Source organism: Hippopotamus amphibius, unplaced genomic scaffold (assembly GCF_030028045.1).
Source record: "Hippopotamus amphibius kiboko isolate mHipAmp2 unplaced genomic scaffold, mHipAmp2.hap2 H_1, whole genome shotgun sequence".
NCBI lineage: Eukaryota > Metazoa > Chordata > Mammalia > Artiodactyla > Hippopotamidae > Hippopotamus > Hippopotamus amphibius.
Window position 1 is genome coordinate 1,740,670 of NW_026648280.1, and position 19,658 is coordinate 1,760,327.

The window sequence follows — 19,658 nt, forward strand, 5'->3', positions numbered from 1 at the left end:
TCTTTCCATGCATTTATTAATATCTTGTAGTTATCTGTATAGAGGTCTTGTATATCTTTCACTAGATTTGTTCATAGGTATTTAATGTTGGTAATAGTGATAAAAAGTTTAATTTTATCTGCTTCTCATGATAGAAATTGATTTTGGAATATTGACCCCTATAAGACACTTTACTAAATTCATCTAGTCTAACATTTGTAGAATATTTTGGATTATTATTCAAAGAAAATCAGGCCACCTATAAATAATAGTTGATACATTTTCTTTTTTACTATTTTTTTTAGTTAAAAAAATTTTCTTTTGGCCGCACCATGAGGCAAGGAGGATCTTAATTCCCTGACCTGGGATCAAACACGTGCCCCCTGCAGTGGAATCGCAGAGTCCTAACCACTGGACTGCCATGGGATTCCTTGATACATTTTCTGATCTTATTTCACTGGCTGGGTACCAGTCATATGTTGCAGAGAGTTGATAAGGGGCTTCCATCTCTCAATTTCAAGGATAAAACTTTTGAGAATAATTTTGTTGTAGTTATTTTGTAAATACTTTATCACAATGAAAGTTTCCTTCTATTACTAGCTTAATAGGAGTCTCAGGATTGAATACTGACATTTATGAAGCATATTTGATGTATCTGCTAATATGATAGCATGGTCTTTCAATTCTATTTTTGTGGTAAATTATATTGCTTTTTGAAATTTAACCCAAAATGCATGTAGAAGATAAAATCCACCTGCACATGATATATTTTCTTTATAAATGACTGGGTTTGATTTGCAGATATTTAGTTTAGGATTTTTGCATCTACGCTCATATGAATTATTGACCAGTGGTATTCCTTACTTTAATGTACTTGTACCATTTCTTTATCAGGAAGGTTAATTAATTAAAATAGGCATGTCTCCTCTTTCTCTATGCTCTGTGAGAATTTGTGTATTATTAGAGTTATTACTTTCTTAAATTTCTCAAAATTTACCTGTGAAGTAATCTGAGCCTCAAATGTATGCTTTCTTTTTGTTTTTTAATTATGTTGGTGATATAATTAGATACAAAGCTCCTCTGTTCCTATCATGATCTTTTTTTTGTTGTTGTTAGCTCATGCACTTTTATTACAAAGTAAATATACAAAATGTTTAATCCTGGTTTCTTATTCAGTTATAGAAAATAGAACACTGAGTCCCATTATTACCTTCCTATATCCCAAGAATAGACTCTACTCTGTAATCTCTTCCTTTTATTTTAAGAAATGAGGAAACTAAGCAAGGAACAAACAGAGCCAAAATGATGATGCTTCATCACCAGGACCTCCATCTGTGATTATCACACCTACAAGTAAACTGAAATAACCTGCTGATGTAAATGCATGTGCATGTGTTCTTTTTTTGTTGTTGTTGTTGATCAACAGGTAATTTTTTCTTCCCACTTTTCCTATCATGATCTTTAAGCATCCACCACTATCAACATATCATGCAACATTTGGTTGTTACCTAACTAGTGAAATAAGATCAGAAAACATATCAAATATTATTTATAAATATCCTGCTGTTGTTTTGAAACAGATCTCCAGAAACAGAGGACTTGAAGAACTAAATCCTGTAAGTTGAATTTCTGAGAAACATTGCCAAGAATGGATTTCGATTTCAGAAATTCATTTCTATGTGAACCATCCAGGGATGACCCAAGATCAGCAAATACAGACTTGAAGCCCAGCCGAAGACCTGCTCTCCAAAAGGCTGAAGATATCTCTGAGTTTCAGAACACTCAGCACAGCTTATTGCAAAACAGCCATAACTTATATGCAAGGAAGGAACTGCAAAGACTCTACAGGTCATTTCATTTATGGCTGCAGCCAGAAAAATACAGCAAGGATGACATTATTTTTCAAGTGGCCCTGGAACAGTTTATGCTCAATAAGCACTACAGTGAACGGTCTACTTTGAAAGAGAAATGGGAATCCAGTGGTAGAAACCTGGAGAAATTCATAGAAGACCTGAGTGATGACTGCATGAGGCCACCTGGCTTAGTGAGTAGAAGGTCCTGACCTCTGGGGTGAAGGGGCATAAAGGAGTAAGGAATAAATACATTCAGTTGTAAATGCCTGGAAGAAGAGAAAAAGGGGTTATTGTAGACCCAGTAACTAGTCAGACCCACTTTTCTTTACCAAGGCAAATATTTACTATCCTAAGTAAGCAAGAATCAAAATTTTATAAGTATTTATTCAGTGGGACATATAGAAACCAACATATTAGTTAGTGTAATTGATTTTCATTGGTGAAGTGGTAGAAGGACCCACTGAGAAACTGTCAATTGGGCAGAAAACTCAGGATGAGAAATGCCTTGACAAGAGCTGGTTGTTCCCTCAGAGAGCCTTACTATTCATCATTTTTCATTGGGGAAGACACACCAAAGAAGAAATTACCACGAAATTTAATACAAGCAGAAATAAGGGCAGAACAAAGGGGTGTGGGAGCCCATGGTACAAACATCTTGGGAAAGCCTGACTGAGGTGGGTTTTCCACAACCAGTTTTGTCACATAGTAGATCCACATGTGAGGAATCTTTTTTTTCTTTTTTAAACAGGTCCATGTCCACATGCAGGGAGAGGAAGCCCTCTTTTCTGAGAATATGCCCTTAAAAGAAGTCATTGTTCATCTAACAAAACAGTTGTCAATAAGAACCCCAGCAGGGGTGAACATGGGGACACCCTCCTGGACTGTGCAAGATACTTCCCTGGAAACAGGAGAAAGTGAGTGGGGAAAGCCCAGATACCAGAGGGATGATCTGTGTGGACTCTTTCTTGGGTATAACTTCTCTGAGTCACATTTTTCCTCCCCTACAGGAAATGAAGATAAAGAAAATGGTGGCAACATTTCTTTGAAAACTTGTCAAGTAGATGACAGTGTTACTAGTCCAAGCAGTCAAGCACCTTTCCTACTCATTGTCCAAGAAGAGAGCTGTGCCAGGCCTGAAGAAGGAGGTGTGTCTTTGGAGAATCCACTCAGCTCCAGAAGAGCAGGTCCAGGCCCCTCCAGGTCCGGGGAAAGGTCCCTGAAAGGACCCTCCTATCAAGATGTCCTTATGGAGGTGGAACCAGAGTTTCTCTCCAAGCCAGACCAGGTCACCCTTGAGCTTGTTTCTACCCACGAGAGCACTGAGGGGAACTCTGCATGTGGGGAACACCAAGAAAGATTCCACGGAGCCCCAAAAGTATACAAATGTGAGAAGTGTCCCAAGATCTTTAGGTATTCCTCTCGGTTAAAAGTTCACCGGAAAAGACACAATAACGAAAGGACATATATTTGTGCCGAGTGTGGCAAAGGCTTCTTCCAGGCATCAGACCTACGTGTGCATCAGAGGATTCATGCAAAGGAGAAGCCTTTCATGTGCAGCAGGTGCGAAATGGCCTTCAGCCACAAAACCAACCTCCGGGCTCACGAGAGAATCCACACAGGAGAGAAGCCCTACGTGTGTTCCCTTTGCCAGAGACGCTTCCGCCAGTCCTCCACCTACCACCGCCACCTTAGGCTTCACCAAAAACTTGCCCTCAAAAGTGCTCCCTCCGCACTAAAAGCTTCTTTGGCTGTGGCCCCAATGTGATGTACATAAATATGTATGTGAGTATGTATATGTCCATAGCGTTGTCCTTCTCCATTCAGAACATACTTTATAATTTCCTGATGTTATTTCCCATTGTCTCACCCCACTAAAATGTAGGTGTAAGGAAGGCAGGTAGTTTCTCAGTTTTGTTCACAAACCCACCTCAGGTGTTTGAAATAGCTGACACATTTCAAACGACTAATAAATATCTGTTGAATACGTGAACTTATCTTTAAAGTTGGTGTTATTTTTAAAATTTAGGAATGTGCCCTACTTGCAAAGACGATGAGTCTGGTGCCAGAAGACAGAAACACCAGCTCACAGTGGTCCAGTGAGGCTTTTGCTGCCTGCTATCCTGTTCTCTGTCCACACCCTTCATCTCTTGTGGGCCACAGGAATGTGGGGGGCAGAGGTGAGAACCGGGAAATAGGCCCTAACCTATGAAAGAGAACATTTATATTTAATAATCATAATCATTTCTTTAATTCACTGGAAATGATAGCTAAATTGGACCAGAATAAGACTGAGGACTGAAAGTTTCAGAATGCCACTTTCTTGACAAATAGATTCCAGAGGGTAAAATGTTTTCCATTCATTTCTTCCAAAGATGGCAGGTATGGGGGGAGGAGGAGCATATTTTCAGAACAAGTCTGTGGTTTGGAGAAAAATGATTCTGTGCGGCGCTGAGGCAAAAGCACACAGGCTGGTATGTCATTTCAGATACTTTTGGAAGTGAGCTTCAGCTAGGAAATTGGAGTTCAGCTCCACTGAGAAACGAGGAGGTGCAATGTAGAATCTGTGCGAATCATGTAAGGGAACATTCTACAGTATAAACTGCTAAGTTTCTGTTTCCCCCTGCATCCACAGAAGGGAGAACTATTGGGCTATGGATAATGCTCCACTGTGTGTGGAGACGCCCATTTATCCATCCTCTTTCCTGGAAGGTTTCCAGGTGTTGGCCATTGTGAACATTCTTGAACATGCTTCCTGACACACAGGGAAAGCTTCTCTTTGGGAAGACCTCTGTGAGGTGGGGACAAACCTTTTCAAAGTGACTTTATTAACTACTAAACCATCAGGTCCATGTCCTCTGGAACACTTGGTATTGTGACTGGTCTGACTTTAATATCTAGACCCTGGGTCAACTTGCTAAGTTAAATGTGCAAAATATAGGGGCTAAAAAAAGTGCTCTCGCTCCACCCCCCTTTTAGCCAATATGCTTGGATTTTGCAAGTTAAATACATGTTTGACACTTCTCCATGACATAGTAGCTGCACATCGGACTCTACTTGCATGGCATCTTGGAGGTACTGAAGTCATCCAATAGAGAAAATGATCTCAGGCGCCTTGCCAACTCTGGATCTCCGTGCTTGTATCCAAAGTTCGGGGATATAAAAGCTTTTCGACGAACATCTTTTTCTGACGAACATCTTTGTACTTACGCCTTTAAATATTTGGGAGGGAGAGTTAAATTCCCCAGAGGAAAAGGTTGGAACAAAGAATCTTGGGACTTGCAGCCTGCAGCACGCATTGGTCTCTGGGACCAGTTCGCTACAGCAAGCTCTGCACACGCGCAAAGGAGGTGTCTTTTCTAGGGAGATTTCGTAGGCAACAGCGCATATCTATTGCACTAATGCAATTAAAAATGAACATTTAAAGATTAAAGAGGAATAATCAAGCCTGCACCCTCACCTCTCTAAAATACGTGCTTCAACTTTTCAGCAACTGTGAACCTGGGGAGTTCCCAGTCGGGCTGAGGACGTCGAATCTCATTGTCCTCCCAGGCCATCGACCCTGTCCTGAAACCCCTCAATAAAATGGTTTGATCCAAAAAATTTTTTAAATAAAATAAGTAAAATATTTCCTTCAGTATCATCTTCCCTAATGAGTCTTACTGTTAATATCCTATTTCGTGTTGCAACCCTTCCTTGACAACTAAACTTTTCATCATCTGGACTGTGTTTTTTTTCCATTTTCTATGCAATATAACATCCTCTGAAAAGTAAAAAAAAATAAAAACTTAATTTTATTTAATGCCCTCTTTCCCTCCACTAGAACTTAGGTTTCATATTTATATACTGATGGTCCAGTGTAGCTACCACAGTGCCCAAGAGACATAAGAACACATAATGAATGTGAAATCACAGATTTCTGTCCATTTGAACCGCATGGCTATCCTTTCTATCTCTATTCATTTACTACTCTCCCTTCTATTTCAGTGCCCTCAGTGAACTCAGGAATGGAAAGGCATCATATTTTGGGACAAACTTTCAAAATTATTAATAATCCTGGATAAGGAGGTACTCATTTTCATTCTCTCACTTACTAGGTTCCAGTGTTTTCTGGCCTGCTCTGTGTTCCCTAAGGTTTTTTTTTTTTAATGTTTCACAGGTAAATTGTTCCCCAGCTATTTTTTGCAGCAAATTTTATAACCTAATATTAATTGCCTTAAGTAATTTGTACAATCTGCAACTGTTTTTCAAAGATAATCTCAATTCCCTATGCAGATATTGTCACTAAAGTTACAGGTAACGTGATAATCACTTCCCAACAAGCAGATGACATCATGGTATCACAAACCTTTATCTGGGGTCGAGATGCCTCTTTCCACACCTCCACAGATACTGCCTGGGCACCCATTGTTCTGATTGCCAATGTTATTTGATGTGTCTTTTTTTTTTTTTTAGATAAGTGTGAGATTCATAGAATTATATCACAGAAAATCCACTTAAAAATATAAACATAAATCTCATACGTTTTCTGGGATTAGAGCACAAATGTATTCTTGTATATAGTGAGGAAGGAAGCTTTCTGAGAATATCTGATGCATGCTTTGCCACCTGCCTTTGCCACCTGCCTCAGGGCTGCCTGATATCTCTCCTCTTTTCTCACAGTTGTGGGTTTTGTGAAATCTTCTTTCAGTTGTCTCTGTCTAATGCACTAAACCTAACAGCAGTATAGCAGGCCAATTAAAAAAATTCCAAACTGTACATCATATTTGACTATTGTTTTTTATATGAAAGAAAGATTACACAACTTATAATTAAGATGAAACTGATCCTAAAATGAAATTTGAGCAAGACTCTGCATATATATATATATTAAATAAAAGTAATTTTCAATGTAACTTGGCTTTTTCAGATTTTATGAGAAAAACATATTTTACAATGGACCTAGAGATGATCATACTAAGTGAAGTAAGCCAGACAGAGGAAGACAAATACCATATGACACCACTTAGGTGTGGAATCTAAAAAAAGATACAAATGAACTTATTTACAAATTAGAAATAGACTCACAGACATAGAAAACAAACTCACGGTTACCAAAGGGGAGGGGGAAAGAGGGATAAATTAGGAGGGTTGGGATTTAAATATACACACTACTATATATAAAACATATATATATATAATGGAATCACTTTACTGTACACCTGAAACTAACACAACATTGTAAATCAACTATAGTTCAATAAAAAATTAAATTTTCTAGTTACCACACACACACAAAAGTTGCCTCTTCATATACATTGCCAGGAGAGGTACTGAATGTATTGTAATTGCTTCTTATGTTTTACATATTTAATTTTTAAAAGTTTAATCTTCTTTTGTTTTTGTTTTTGTTTTTTTGTCTGCGCCCTGCAGGATCTCAGTTCCCTGACCAGGGATTGAACCTGGCCCACAGCAGTCAACGTGATGAACCCTAACCATTAGACCACCAGGGAACTCCCTAAAGTTTTATCTTCTATCTGTTTTAGGAAACTTAAAAGATACTACAAAAATGAAAAGTTTTAATTTTTTCATTTAAAAATATTGTAAAAATGTTAGAGTCCCCAAGTTGGGAATACATACTTTGCTCAGGCTAAATTAGGAAAACATATTACAGTACTTTGTCTACGAGATTTGACATTCTTTATGTTTAGAACTAATACTTATTTTAGTGTAAGAGTAAATCTAGAAATATACCTGTAAAGTCTTAATTAATTCTCCAAAATTTTTAATGTTGATTGTTACATAAGCCACTTCTCCCAACTAATTCATCGTTAGTTTTTTCATACATATGCGCCTATAAACTTATTGTATAAAAATGCCTACAAACATAGATATTCTGCATGCTTACTGTCCTATCCCATATTTGTTTTTTGCCAGTAGAACTCTGTAGTCATTACTAAATGTTATACATATTTTAAGGAAAGTTTGTTTCATTAAATTGATGTTAAAATTTTTGTACATTTTTGATGTTCATAGAAACTTCAGAACTATTAACATTTTGACTGGAATTTTATTAGATAACACCCTTATTAGTGTGAATTGAATTATTAATATTGGAAACATTTCCAAGTAGGAAAAGTTTCTCTGCTGCTATTTAATGTGAATCCTATGATTTAAATACAGTTTTTTGGTTTTCATTCAATAACTTCCTCACATTACTTAGTTTTTGATGTTATTTTCCAAAATTTAATTTCTCTCACTAATGTATTTTTGCCTACGCATTTAAGGAGACTATTGCGTATATAAATGAAAAAATTAGCTATCTTGATTTGTGACTATTCTAAATTACATAATTTATCCTAATAACAGTTCCTGTGTTTCTAGAGTGTATCTCAAGCATATGAGTGTTCATTTCGCAATCGTAGAAATTAAATACATCTCACAGTTATTATTCCTGACATACTGAAATGATCATGACAGGAAGATGGTAATTTAATAAGGTGCTGCCCAGCATGGTGGTTTCGTGTCTTTGCAATATGGAAATGTCCTCATATTTCATTGTCCAGTACTGTAACATCAGTGCATCTTGAGGAAGGAATTGTTCTCATGAAGTCTCCCCAAAAATGTCATGGAACTTATTTTTTATTATTTAATCTTGTACCTCCGTATCTTTTCCCAGAATGGAAAATATTTTAAGTGACATCCATGGGGGCTGTCCTAAACAGACCAATTTTGTGTGCCAGCACAGAGATTTCTTGATTGTGAAATACAGTCTGTACAGGTATTCCTGGAGAAATGATTGATACTTTCCCATCACAGTTTTCTGAATAAGGAGGTTTTTCCTTAACATCTTGCAGTATTAACCTTTGCAGTTATTTTTATATCATATATAGGCATTTGGTTTACGTGAGTCAATCCTTTGGAGTCACTACTGTACCAAAATTGTGCAGGAGCAGCTTCTTCAGGTGGAATCCTGTGATCTCAGTGTTCTATTTCCTTGCTTCCATTAAATGACAAGTAATTTCAGGATTATCTTGGAAAGCTCCTGCTCTAGACTTAGAATAAGCTTTTCCCTCCTCAAGACATTCTGCTTACTTATATTGGGAAATGAATTAAGAGTCCATAAAGTGGGTACTAGATTTAGGCATTGTTATAAGGTTGTCCATAATTCCTAGGTGTTCTTTCACTTTAAAGAGCAAGGAAATGCATATATTTTTAAAATCAAATACTATATGAGTTAGTATTGATTGTTCCTATAAAATGTAGGTTTTAGTTTTATTCAGATTCTTTGGCTTTGTATTTGAATTTATTTATCCTTACATATAAAGTTTTGTTTTCCACTTATATTAATATACAGTATTTGTTTTCAAAATACCATACCAATACTTTTAGTAAAATACATAGGCAAAGCTTAAGATCTTTGCAGGTAGTTTTATCTTAATTTATATCCCTAGGGATATAAAGGAGAAATCTTGTGTTTTCTTTTTGTTTTGTTTTGTTTTGTTTTGTTCCCCCAACCCCACCACCACCCCACCCCTGCCACGCACCTCACAGCTTTTGAGATCTCATTTCCCTGACCAGGGATGGAAACCAGGCCATGGCAGTGAAAGTGCCGAATCCTAACCACTAGACCACCAGTGCACTCCCTGAGATCCTGTGTTTTCAATTCACCTGAAGTATTTCCTTTTCACATAGAAACAAACAATGGGACATTCAGTTATTTTTTAACCTTTAGATGTTATACTTAAAAAACATACAATTGACTTTACTATTGTTTAATAATTATGTGATATTTGCATAAACACTATAAATTTTTATAAAACACTATAACAAAATTTTTTTTTCTTAAAAAGTCCAGCTTTAAAATCTTGCCCCATTCTATATGTTCTCTGCCTATATTTTCATTCCTCAATATAAGTGGAAATATTTACCATACTCCACAGAGTTCTCTATCTGGATTTTCACTTCGGGATACATATAGTTCAAAACTGTAGATCAGAGTGTGGGGATCCTTCACTCAATGTACAGGTGTAGAAAGCTCTATTGTGCAGTTGGGCCATAACACATCTACCTGATTCCCACAGATAGATATTTAAAGTTTTTTCAAGTTAGAATGTCCATGAATAGCCTCTGCACCCATAAGCACACATACTTAATGCCAATTTAAATTGACAAAATACGTAAGATTCAGCAATGGAAGTTACTGGGCATGATGGTGATGATAACATATTTATTTTTTTTAAAGATTTTATTTTTTAGAGGAGTTTTATGTTCACAACAAAATTGAGAGGCGGATACAGCGATTTCCTATGTATCTCCTGCCTCCACACATGCATAGCCTCCCCCATTATCAGCATCACTCGTGAGAATGGTGCTTTTTTTTTTTTTTTTACCAAGGATGTAACTACTTTGATATAGAGTAACCATTCAACATCCATAGTTTACCTTAGGGTTCACTCTCAGTGTTGTAAATTCTATGGGTATGGACAAATATATGATGACTACATCCATCATTGTAATATCATACAGCATATTTTCACTGCCATAAAAATCCTCTATGCTTTGTCTATTCACCCTTTCCCATTCTTCTACACTTCTGGCAACCACTGCTCTTTTTATTGTTTCCATAGTTTTGCCTTTCCAGAATTTCATACATTTGGAATCATACAGATTCCAACTATATGGAAGTGGTAGTATTTTAGATTGCCTTCTTTCACTTAGTAATATGCATTTAAGTTTCATTTACGTCTTTTCATGGCTTGATAGTTCAATTCACTTTAGTGCTGAAAAACATTTCACTACCTGGATGTACCAAAGTTTATTTATCACATATATCTTTTTGTTTGTTGAACTGTAATTCATCTGGCTTCAAATAAAATCAATATCCCATAGATGTTGATGTGATGGCTCCTGCCAAGTGGGAAATGGGAATTATCTTCCTCACTCAAATGGGACTGGGACTCTTAGGGAACTTCTCCCTCCTTTGTCTTTATAACTTCACACTTCTCACTGGACATAAGATGAGACCCACAGACTTGATTCTCAATCAACTAGTCTCAGCCAACTCCTTGGTGCTTTTCTCCAGAGGGATGACTCATACAATGGCAGCTTTTGGATTAAAGTATTTCCTGAATGAGGCTGAGTGTAAACTTCTCTTTTATTTCCACAGAGTGGCCATAGGGGTTTCCCTCACCAGCACCCCCCTCCTAAGTGTCTTCCAGACCATTAAGCTTTGCCCCCATTTCTCTAGGGCGGTGGAGCTCAGAATGAGATCCCCAAAGTACATTTGTTTCTGATCTTTCCTCTGCTGGGTCCTGCATCTTTTGGTAAATATCTTTGTTCCTAACAACATCACTGGCCCAAAGCACAGCAAAAACATTAGTATGAAAATAAATTATGAATATTGTTTCTCACTGAATCCAGACAGACAAAGTTTGTAGTTGTAGTCATATTCCTCACAACTGACTTTGTGTGTTTAGGCCTAATGGTCTGCACTAGAGGCTCCATGGTCGTTTTCCTGCACAAGCACAAGCAGTGAGTCCAACATATTCACAGCAACAGCTGTTGCTCTAGATCTTCTGCTAAGGCCAGGGCCACATGTACCATCTTGATCCTTGTGAGCTCCTTTCCCCTCTTTTACTCACTGTCTTCTCTTCTATTTGGGTGAGTCTGTTTGTTATTCCAGGCCAGTGGCTGTGCATACTCTATGTTTTTGTCTTGGGTGGAACCAGCCTGGACTCTTTTCTCTCTTGTCCTGACCCAACCCTCTGAACCCGTCCAAGGACTGACTCTAAGGCTTCAGGCTACCGCAAGTGAAGAGCACGGAGGTAATGTTTATTCGCTTCAAAGTAGGCAGGAGAGACCGACGTTGTGTCTGAGTGACTTGTAGAATGATGTGTCCATGTCCATGCATCACTTTGGGAGCCCTGAAATCATATCTTTAGCCTCCAGAAGTAGCTGAGCTTGATGGAGGCTGAAGTGATTCCTCTCTCAACACTTTGGTGATCAAGATTCCCAGAAATCAGCCTTCGGCCTCTTTAAGAAGGAGTTAAAGCTTTAAAAATTAAAAAAAAAAAAAAACAAAACTGATGAACCCAATGACAGGGCAAGAATAAAGATGCAGATGCAGAGAATGGACTTGAGGGCATGGGGTTGGGGGTGGGGCGTGAAGGGGAAGCTGGGAGGCAGTGAGAGAGTAGCATAGACATATATACACTACCAAATGTAAAATACATAGCTAGTGGGAAGCTGCAGCATAAGAAAGGGAGGTCAACTCGATGATGCATGATGCCTTAGAAGGCCAGGATTGGGAGGGTGGGGATATGGGGATATATGTATAAATACAGCTGATTCACCTTGGTGTATCTCAGAAACTGGTACAAGAGTGTAAAGCAATTATATTCCAATAAAGAGCTTAAAAAATTAAATTAAAAAAAATTTTAAAATACAAAATATAAAAAAATTAAAAAAATTTAAAAATCAAAATAAATACAAATAAATTTTAAAAAAGGAGTTAGGCTCCTCCTCTGCTCTCGGAAGTTGGCAGCGCCACTCCCCAGTGTCCCTAGTGAGCCGTTTAACCTTTGTTCCTTGTGACTGAAGCGGCGCTCCGCTTGCGAAGCCTGTGGAGCTGTGGGAACTGCCCAGAATGCCTGCTGCTAAGCAGAAGAGACCCAGCCAATGAACACTGGGTGATGGTGTGAATTTGGAGTGTGCGTAGGCTTGGGGTGTGTGTAGGCTTGGGGCGGGACTTCCGGCATCGCTCAGGTGGCGGTCATATTGGCTGCTGTTAGGTCTGTCCGCTCCATCACAGCTTCAAGAAGGCGGTGTTGGGCCCAAAGTGACGAGAGCAGGAAGGCTCGAGCAGAAAGGTTGTCCCCTCCCAACTGCACAGCAACATGTCTGAAGGTCAGTGGCGGTGGATTACAGCTGTGCTCTATACTTCTCCACCTCCCCTTAGGACAGGGCTCGACCCCCACCTGCGGTGGCGGTCGCGGCGTGGAGGGACCCAGCTCAAGTAAATACAGTGTCCTCCAGGTCCTCCCTCTACCTTACCCCCACTCGTGTCCTAAGAGTGAGGGGCACCTGATCACGTCACTGATTTCCAGCCATAAAGACAATTTTTTTTTAATCTTCCTGAAAGAATGTAAAATACTTATTAGATACAAATGACTAATATTCCTATGAGTTTGTGATCCATTATGGGTCAAGAGCTACCCAGATCCTCTCTTTATTGGGTGATTCTTATGCATCAAAATTTAGAGAACATGAACCCAGCAGAGAAGCATGTCATTTTAAGGTAAGAATTAAAGTCAGCTGTTATTTCTGATAATATGGCAGGGAAGGATCCAGAGCTCACTTATGTCCAGAAACAATTTAAAATGCAGGATTTGAAAAGTGCACAAAGACATTCTTGACCACCATTCTGAGAGTCTGCACTGGAAAAAGGCTTTAAGAGTCTAGCAAATATAGGAAACCTTTTTGGAGTGAATTCTCACGTGTTCAGCTGTAGGCAGTCCACACTGGAGAAAGGCCTTACTTGGAGTGTAGTGAATATGGGAAATCCTTTAGCCAAAACTCCCGTCTCAATGACCACTTGAGAGTTCACACTGCGGAAAGGCCTAATGATTGCAGGGAAAGTGGCAAAGCCTTTATGTACAAATACAAACTTGTCCAGCACCAGAGAACTCACAGTGGAGACAGGCCTTTTGAGTGTAGCTACTGTGGGACGTTCTTTAGACAAAACTTCAGACTCATTAAACACCAGAGAATTCACACGGGATTGTGGCCTTATAAATGCAGCAAATGTGGGAAGTCATTTAGAAAACTTCCCACTGAAAATGTCACACCATGGACAGGCCTTATAAAAGCTAACGTGGGAAATCATCACTTCCAGGTCTGTGGGAAGACATTCAGAAGTCTTTCTGAAACCTTGTAAATGTTACTAAAAGTAATTAAAGTATGTGGGCCGAGTGACTGGATGCAGAATGTCCTGCTTGAGCAGTGGAGGAACTAAGGGTGCTGGGCGTGGAGACCATGGGGGCATAGGCTACCGTGGAAACAGAATATTGACCCTCTCTGGGGGCACAGCCCCTTTCTCACTTGCACACATCATATCACCGTTTGGCCCTGGAGGATGGCTGGTTAGCCAGAGACGGGTAAGATTCCTCAGGGGAGGAACAACCTAAGACAGGCACAGTTGCAGAGGGGCCAACAGGGGTGGGGCACAGACCCTTAATCCTCCTGAGAGAGGTCTCCTGCCCCCAGGGCTGCTTTGCTCTCCACAGCCCAGCTCAAATCCACACCCTGCTCAAATGGGACCCAGGAGGCAAACAAAGATCATTGCCCCAGTCTTGTGAGGCCTTTGTTTATTTCAAAGATAACCTTGTTTGTGGGACTAAACTGGGAGTGTTAGACCCTTAGGCTATGCCAAGAACTCAATAAAAGCAACGTGGGATCAATCAGCAAGGCTCTTGATCCTAGAGGTCTTGAGTCCCCTGGTCCCATCTTTCTCTTAAATCTGTGTCTGTGTTTTCTTTAAGCTTGTGGCCCCCATCACTCACCTCGAGTTGCTGAGCTGGTTTCAGCACAGGTCTAACACTTTTTTAGTACTAGAAAATTCACACTTAAGAAAGATCTTAGATCTGCAGGGAATGTGACTGGTGGTAAAAGTCCTTTCTTTTATGAAATGTGGGTGAAAATAGATGATAGTTGATGTCTGTGAAATCAAAATGTGATGTCTGGACCAAAATCATCACCAAATCATCCTCTCCCCCACCACTCCCTCCATTAAATCCTTCCACTCACACTTCTCCCTTATCTCATGTCTACTTTCCTCCATGGCTGTGGCCCCACACAGCTGCTATGAGCTGTTTCCTCCTTAACGTAGCAACCAGGAGCTCATCTCTGGAGTCATTCCACATGGTTCCAGATCCAGCTCTGCTACTTATGAGCAGTGTGACACTGGGCAAGTTAATGAACTCTATACATCAGTTTCCCTCTTGTTAAAATGGGGTGATACGGCATCTACTGTGCAAGATCGTGATTAGGATAAAATGTTTAAGGGAAGAGCACAGAACACAGCCTGTTGCTATGGGTGAATTAGTGGTTTTGATCCCTGGTATCATTGGCATTATGATCATCCTGCCTGATCTCAGCACCTTCTGGAAATAGAAGTCTATACACTTCTGTTTCTTGGGCATCAATTTTAAAGATTCACCTGTTTCAGAACTTCTGCTTCCCTTCTTATCCTCCACAAAAGAAGTCTTGCATCAGCCCATAGCCAATTGCTGTAACACAGTATGCATCATACTTTCACAAGCCTTCTCTGAGAATTTGCTTCTTTTATTTCCTGCATCGTCTGTATCTTAATCATCTCTCTACTCAACAAAAAATATTCTCCAATTGGTTGAAAAATAAAGCCAACAAAAATGTTCTTGGATTTATAATGACCTTTAAATTGGGTTGACTTTATAAAACCAAACTATTAGAAGAAGTTGAGTAGTTCTTAAAAGGGAAGTGTGTTTTTCCTTTTCTTTTTTTACTTCCATTTACTGTTTTTGTTTATTTGCTTTTGTTGTTGTTGTTTTTGGCCATGCTGCATGCGGGATTTTAGTTCCCTAACCAGGGATCAAACCTGTGCTCCCTGCCGCGGAAGCACAGAGTCTTAACCACTGGACCACCAGGGAAGTCCTTCCATTTACTTTTTATTTCATTTTTTAGTGAAGAGGTACAATGATGCACACAGATCTCATGGGTTCACTTAAATGTTTACACATATATAAACTGAAATATTCTTCACTCAGAAACCAAATTTAGAATATTTCCAACACTTTGGTAGGTTCCTGGTGGCCCAACCTTGTCAATAGTGCCTCCTACAACGGTAACCGCTATTTACATTATCACCATGGATTTTTTTCTCTTGACTGTAATTGAGTGGAAGTAAGTAGAGATCCACAAAATTTTCTCCTTTGTGTCTTCCTTGTTTTCCACATCATTATGTCTGTGGCATTTGTCTATTACATATACCAGAATTCATTGGTAGGATGTGGTCAGAATGCAGTAGGGTAAGCCCTTATATCAAAAGAACTGGAATCCTTATAAGAATGGACAATTTGGATACAGTCCTTAGAAGAGAGAATGCCCGGTGACGATGAAGGCAGAGATTGGGGTGATACTTCCATCTAACAGGAATTGTTAGCGATTGTGAGCAACCCATAAGAAGGTTTGAAAGTCATGAAACAGATTCTACCTCACAGCCCTCAGAAGGAGCCGACCCTGCTGACCTCTTGATCTCAGACCTCTAGCCCCCAGAGCTGTGAGAAAATACAGGGACCCAGAGACATATGCCACCCTCGTCTATATTCACTTTAGGGCTGTGCCGGGATCAACTCGGCGACTCGAGGTGAGTGACGGGTGCCGCAAGCTTGAAGAACACACAGACACAGACTGAAGAGAAAGATGGGACCGGGGGGCTCAAGACCTCTAGGATCAAGAGCCTCGCTGATTGATCCCACGTTGCTTTTATTGAGTTCTCGGCATAGCCTAAGGGTCTGACACTCCCAGGTTAATCCCATAAACAATCAAAGGCCTCACATGACTGGGGGCAATGATCTTTGTTTGCCTCCTGGGTCCTGATTTGAGCTGGGCGTGGAGAGCAAAGCAGCCCTGGGGGCAGGAGACCTCTCTCAGAAGGATTAAGGGTCTGTGCCCCACCCGTGTTGGCCCCTCTGCGACTGTGCCTGTCTTAGGTTGTTCCTCCCTTGAGGAATCTTACCCGTCTCTGGCTAACCAGTCATCCTCCAGGGCCAAACACGGTGATATAAGGAAGGCTCTATGCACCACCCCTGTTGGCCCCTCTGCGGCTGTGCCTGTCTTAGGTTGTTCCTCCTCTGAGGAATCTTACCCGTCTTTGGCTAACCAGCCATCCCTCAGGACCAAACAGGGTGATATTAGTCTCCACGCCCCGCACCCTCAGCCCCTCCACTGCTCAAGCAGGACATTCTGAATCCCATCGATCGGCCCACATACTTCAACATTTTCAATGTTTCAAAAAGGTTCCAGAATGTCTTCCCACAGGGCTGCCTGATTTTCTTCTCCACATTCTTTCTGATAGCCTGTCTGAATTCCTCTTTCATTTCTGACCAAAATAACTGATCCTCACATCCATTCTAAAGCCTTCAGTATACCTACAGTGAAGATCAGTATAGAGTGTGTTTAACTCACAGCTACTGAATATTCTTTTAGCATACTCATAGCCATGGTTGGGATACACTTTTAAAAAATCTTTTCCAGCACTTCCTAGCTGGCACAGTGGTAAAGAATCTGCCTGCCAATGCATGGGACACGGGTTCCATCCCTGCTCTGGGAAGATTCCACATGCCACAGAGCAATTAAGCCTGTGCACCACAACTATTGAGGCTGTGCTCTAGAGCCCGTGAGCCATAACTACTGAGTCCATGTGCCGCAACTATTGAAGCCCACGCGCCTAGGGCCCGTGCTCCACAACAAGAGAAGCCACTACAATGAGGAGCCTGTGCACCACAATGAAGAGTAGACCCCGCTCACAGCAAGTAGAGAAAGCCCGTGTGAAGCAACGAAGACCCAATGCAGCCAATAAATAAAATAAATAAATAAACAAATTTATTAAAAAAAAATCTTTTCCAGGCACTATTTGCTGGTAGAAGTTGATAAGAGTGTTTCTCTAAAATTTCTCTCATCACTGAAAGAGATGATTGTCCTTTCCCATTTAGTGAACTGAAAGACTCACATAAGAAAAACTGACTGGGACTTCCTAGGTGGCGCAGTGGTTAAGAATCCACCTGCCAATGCAGGGGACATGGGTTTGATCCCTGCCCCAGGAAGATACCACATGCCACAGAGCAGCTAAGCCCGTGTGCCACAACTATTGAGCCTGCGCTCTAGAGCCCGTGAGCCACAACTATCGAGCCCATGTGCCGCAACTACTAAAGCCCGCACGCCTAGAGCCCATGCTCTGCAACCAGAGAAGCCACCACAATGAGAAGCCCACGCACCACAATGAAGAGTAGCGTCCCCCGCTCGCCACAACTAGAGAAAGTCCGTGTGCAGCAACAAAGACCCAACACAGCCAATAAATAAATAAATAAATTTATATAAAAAAAAAGAGAAACATGACTGAATGTTTTCAAGTTTCAAATGGCAGGAATAATCAGGGATATGAAGAATCTCCAGATATAAACGTTATTGTGAAATAGAAGCATGTTTTATATGAACTTAATGTCTTAATTCCAATGATATCTCACCTCTATTCAGTATAAAGATCTCATATACTTCTTGGTTTTATGTGTATCACTTAGAAGACATTAATCAGTTTGGTTTAATAAATATTCAGACCACAAACACTGTGCTGAGTTTCTTCATATCCCTTTCTTGGAGAAAGGTGTTTTCTTAATTAATCCCAATTACGCTCCCGTAGTTCTATTTATTTATTTATTTGTTTACTTATGGCTGCGTTGGGTCTTCCTTGCTGCTCCAGGCCTTTTTTCTCTAGTTGCAGCAAGTGGGGGGCTGGTCTTCATTGCAGTGTTCAGGCTTCTCACTGCAGTGGCTTCTCTTGTTGCAGAGCAGAGGCTCTAGGCATGAGGGCTTTAGTAGTTGTGGCATGCAAGCTCAGAAGTTGTGGCACACGGGCTTAGTTTGCTCCACAACATGTGGGATCTTCCCAGACCAGGGCTCAAACCCATGTCCCTTGCATTGGCAGTTGGATTCTTAACCATTGCACCACCAGAGTCCAAGGCTACTTTAAAAGTCCTTTTAAATTATACTTCAAAGTATTAATGTTTTCAAGAATGAAAAAATAATCAAGTTTATAGGACAAAATTCTGAGTGGCCAAAGTTTCAGCATAGCCACTGCTCAGATAACTCTGTCTCTTCTCAGACTCCATGTATCCTGTTCAATTCTCTTTGAGATCTTAATTTTTTTTAATCCTCTATTGATATTTTCCCACAGCTATCCAGTCACTATCTTTGAATAACTACATAATCATTATTTACGCCTTTCAGTGATTTTCATTTCACAGCATTTTCTGGAATAATCTCAAATCCCCATTCAGAGGCAATCCTTGCAATAACAGTAGGAATGATAGTCACTTCTCATCAAAGAAATCAGATTTTGGTGTCCCCCAATTTTTTTTTGGTTGTTTTTTCCACACTTTTATTTACTTTTCAATAAGTTTAAAACCTTTAGGAGTACAGCATCACACAGATTCTGTGTCCATTGGCCTTAGCAGGAAGATTGCTTGGGAATTCGTCACAAACCATGCCACCGTCTCCATGAACACAAGCTACCTTTCCCCAGATTACTCTAGTTTTGTCCAGTTTTCTACCAGGAGTTACTTTGTTGTTCTTTGCTTTGTACACATAAGCACATCTCTTGCCTAAATATTTATAATTCCATTTCATTTCGAGCACAGACACCTTCAATTTTAAGACGAGCTGTGTGCTCCTTCTGGTTCCGGAGACTGGGCTTATAGCCAGCAAAAATGGCCTCGGCCCACAGCCTTACATATTTGTCCTTTTAGAAGTCCTGTTCCCAGCAGGCCTCCACAGGCTTAGGGATGGATGAAAGAGAAAGGTCGGTGTCCCAAACCTTTCTTTCAGGATTCTAGTATCTTTGCACAGCTGCCCTCACCGCGCCACTTTACCTGGAGGGCCAGGTGAGCAGCGCTCCACGGGCGGGCCTGGAGCTGTGGGAACTACATTCCCCAGAGGACTCTGCGCCGGGCGCCTTCGGCGTTAAGCCAATCAAAGCTCAGGAGAAGGGCACTTCCCTCCGTGAGCATCGCGCGAGGGCGGGACTTCCGGCTTTCT

The 19,658-nt window shown here is 40.4% G+C and overlaps 1 protein-coding gene and 2 pseudogenes across 1 annotated transcript; 2 read left to right on the forward strand and 1 right to left on the reverse strand.

Annotated features, from left to right (window-relative positions):
- Window positions 1-1,627: 1,627 nt before the first annotated feature.
- On the forward strand, window positions 1,628-3,597 carry LOC130843044 (zinc finger and SCAN domain-containing protein 4-like). Its single transcript, XM_057719711.1, has 3 exons — window positions 1,628-2,023; window positions 2,581-2,746; window positions 2,840-3,597. Exons 1-3 carry the CDS (start codon window positions 1,628-1,630, stop codon window positions 3,595-3,597), a joined length of 1,320 nt encoding a protein of 439 aa, XP_057575694.1.
- Window positions 3,598-10,711: 7,114 nt separating this feature from the next.
- LOC130843046 (vomeronasal type-1 receptor 1-like) lies at window positions 10,712-11,579 on the forward strand (annotated as a pseudogene).
- A 7,452-nt stretch (window positions 11,580-19,031) lies between these two features.
- On the reverse strand, window positions 19,032-19,630 carry LOC130843047 (60S ribosomal protein L35a-like; annotated as a pseudogene).
- Between the last annotated feature and the right edge of the window lie 28 nt (window positions 19,631-19,658).

What these genes read in the sequence shown, in the direction of transcription:
- LOC130843044 (XM_057719711.1), top strand. Translation starts at nt 1,628, where the DNA reads ATGGATTTCGATTTCAGAAATTCATTTCTATGTGAACCATCCAGGGAT. An exon ending in GCATGAGGCCACCTGGCTTA is followed by an intron (nt 2,024 to 2,580) that starts GTGAGTAGAAGG and finishes TTTTTTAAACAG; the next exon opens with GTCCATGTCCACATGCAGGG. An exon ending in TTCCCTGGAAACAGGAGAAA is followed by an intron (nt 2,747 to 2,839) that starts GTGAGTGGGGAA and finishes CCTCCCCTACAG; the next exon opens with GAAATGAAGATAAAGAAAAT.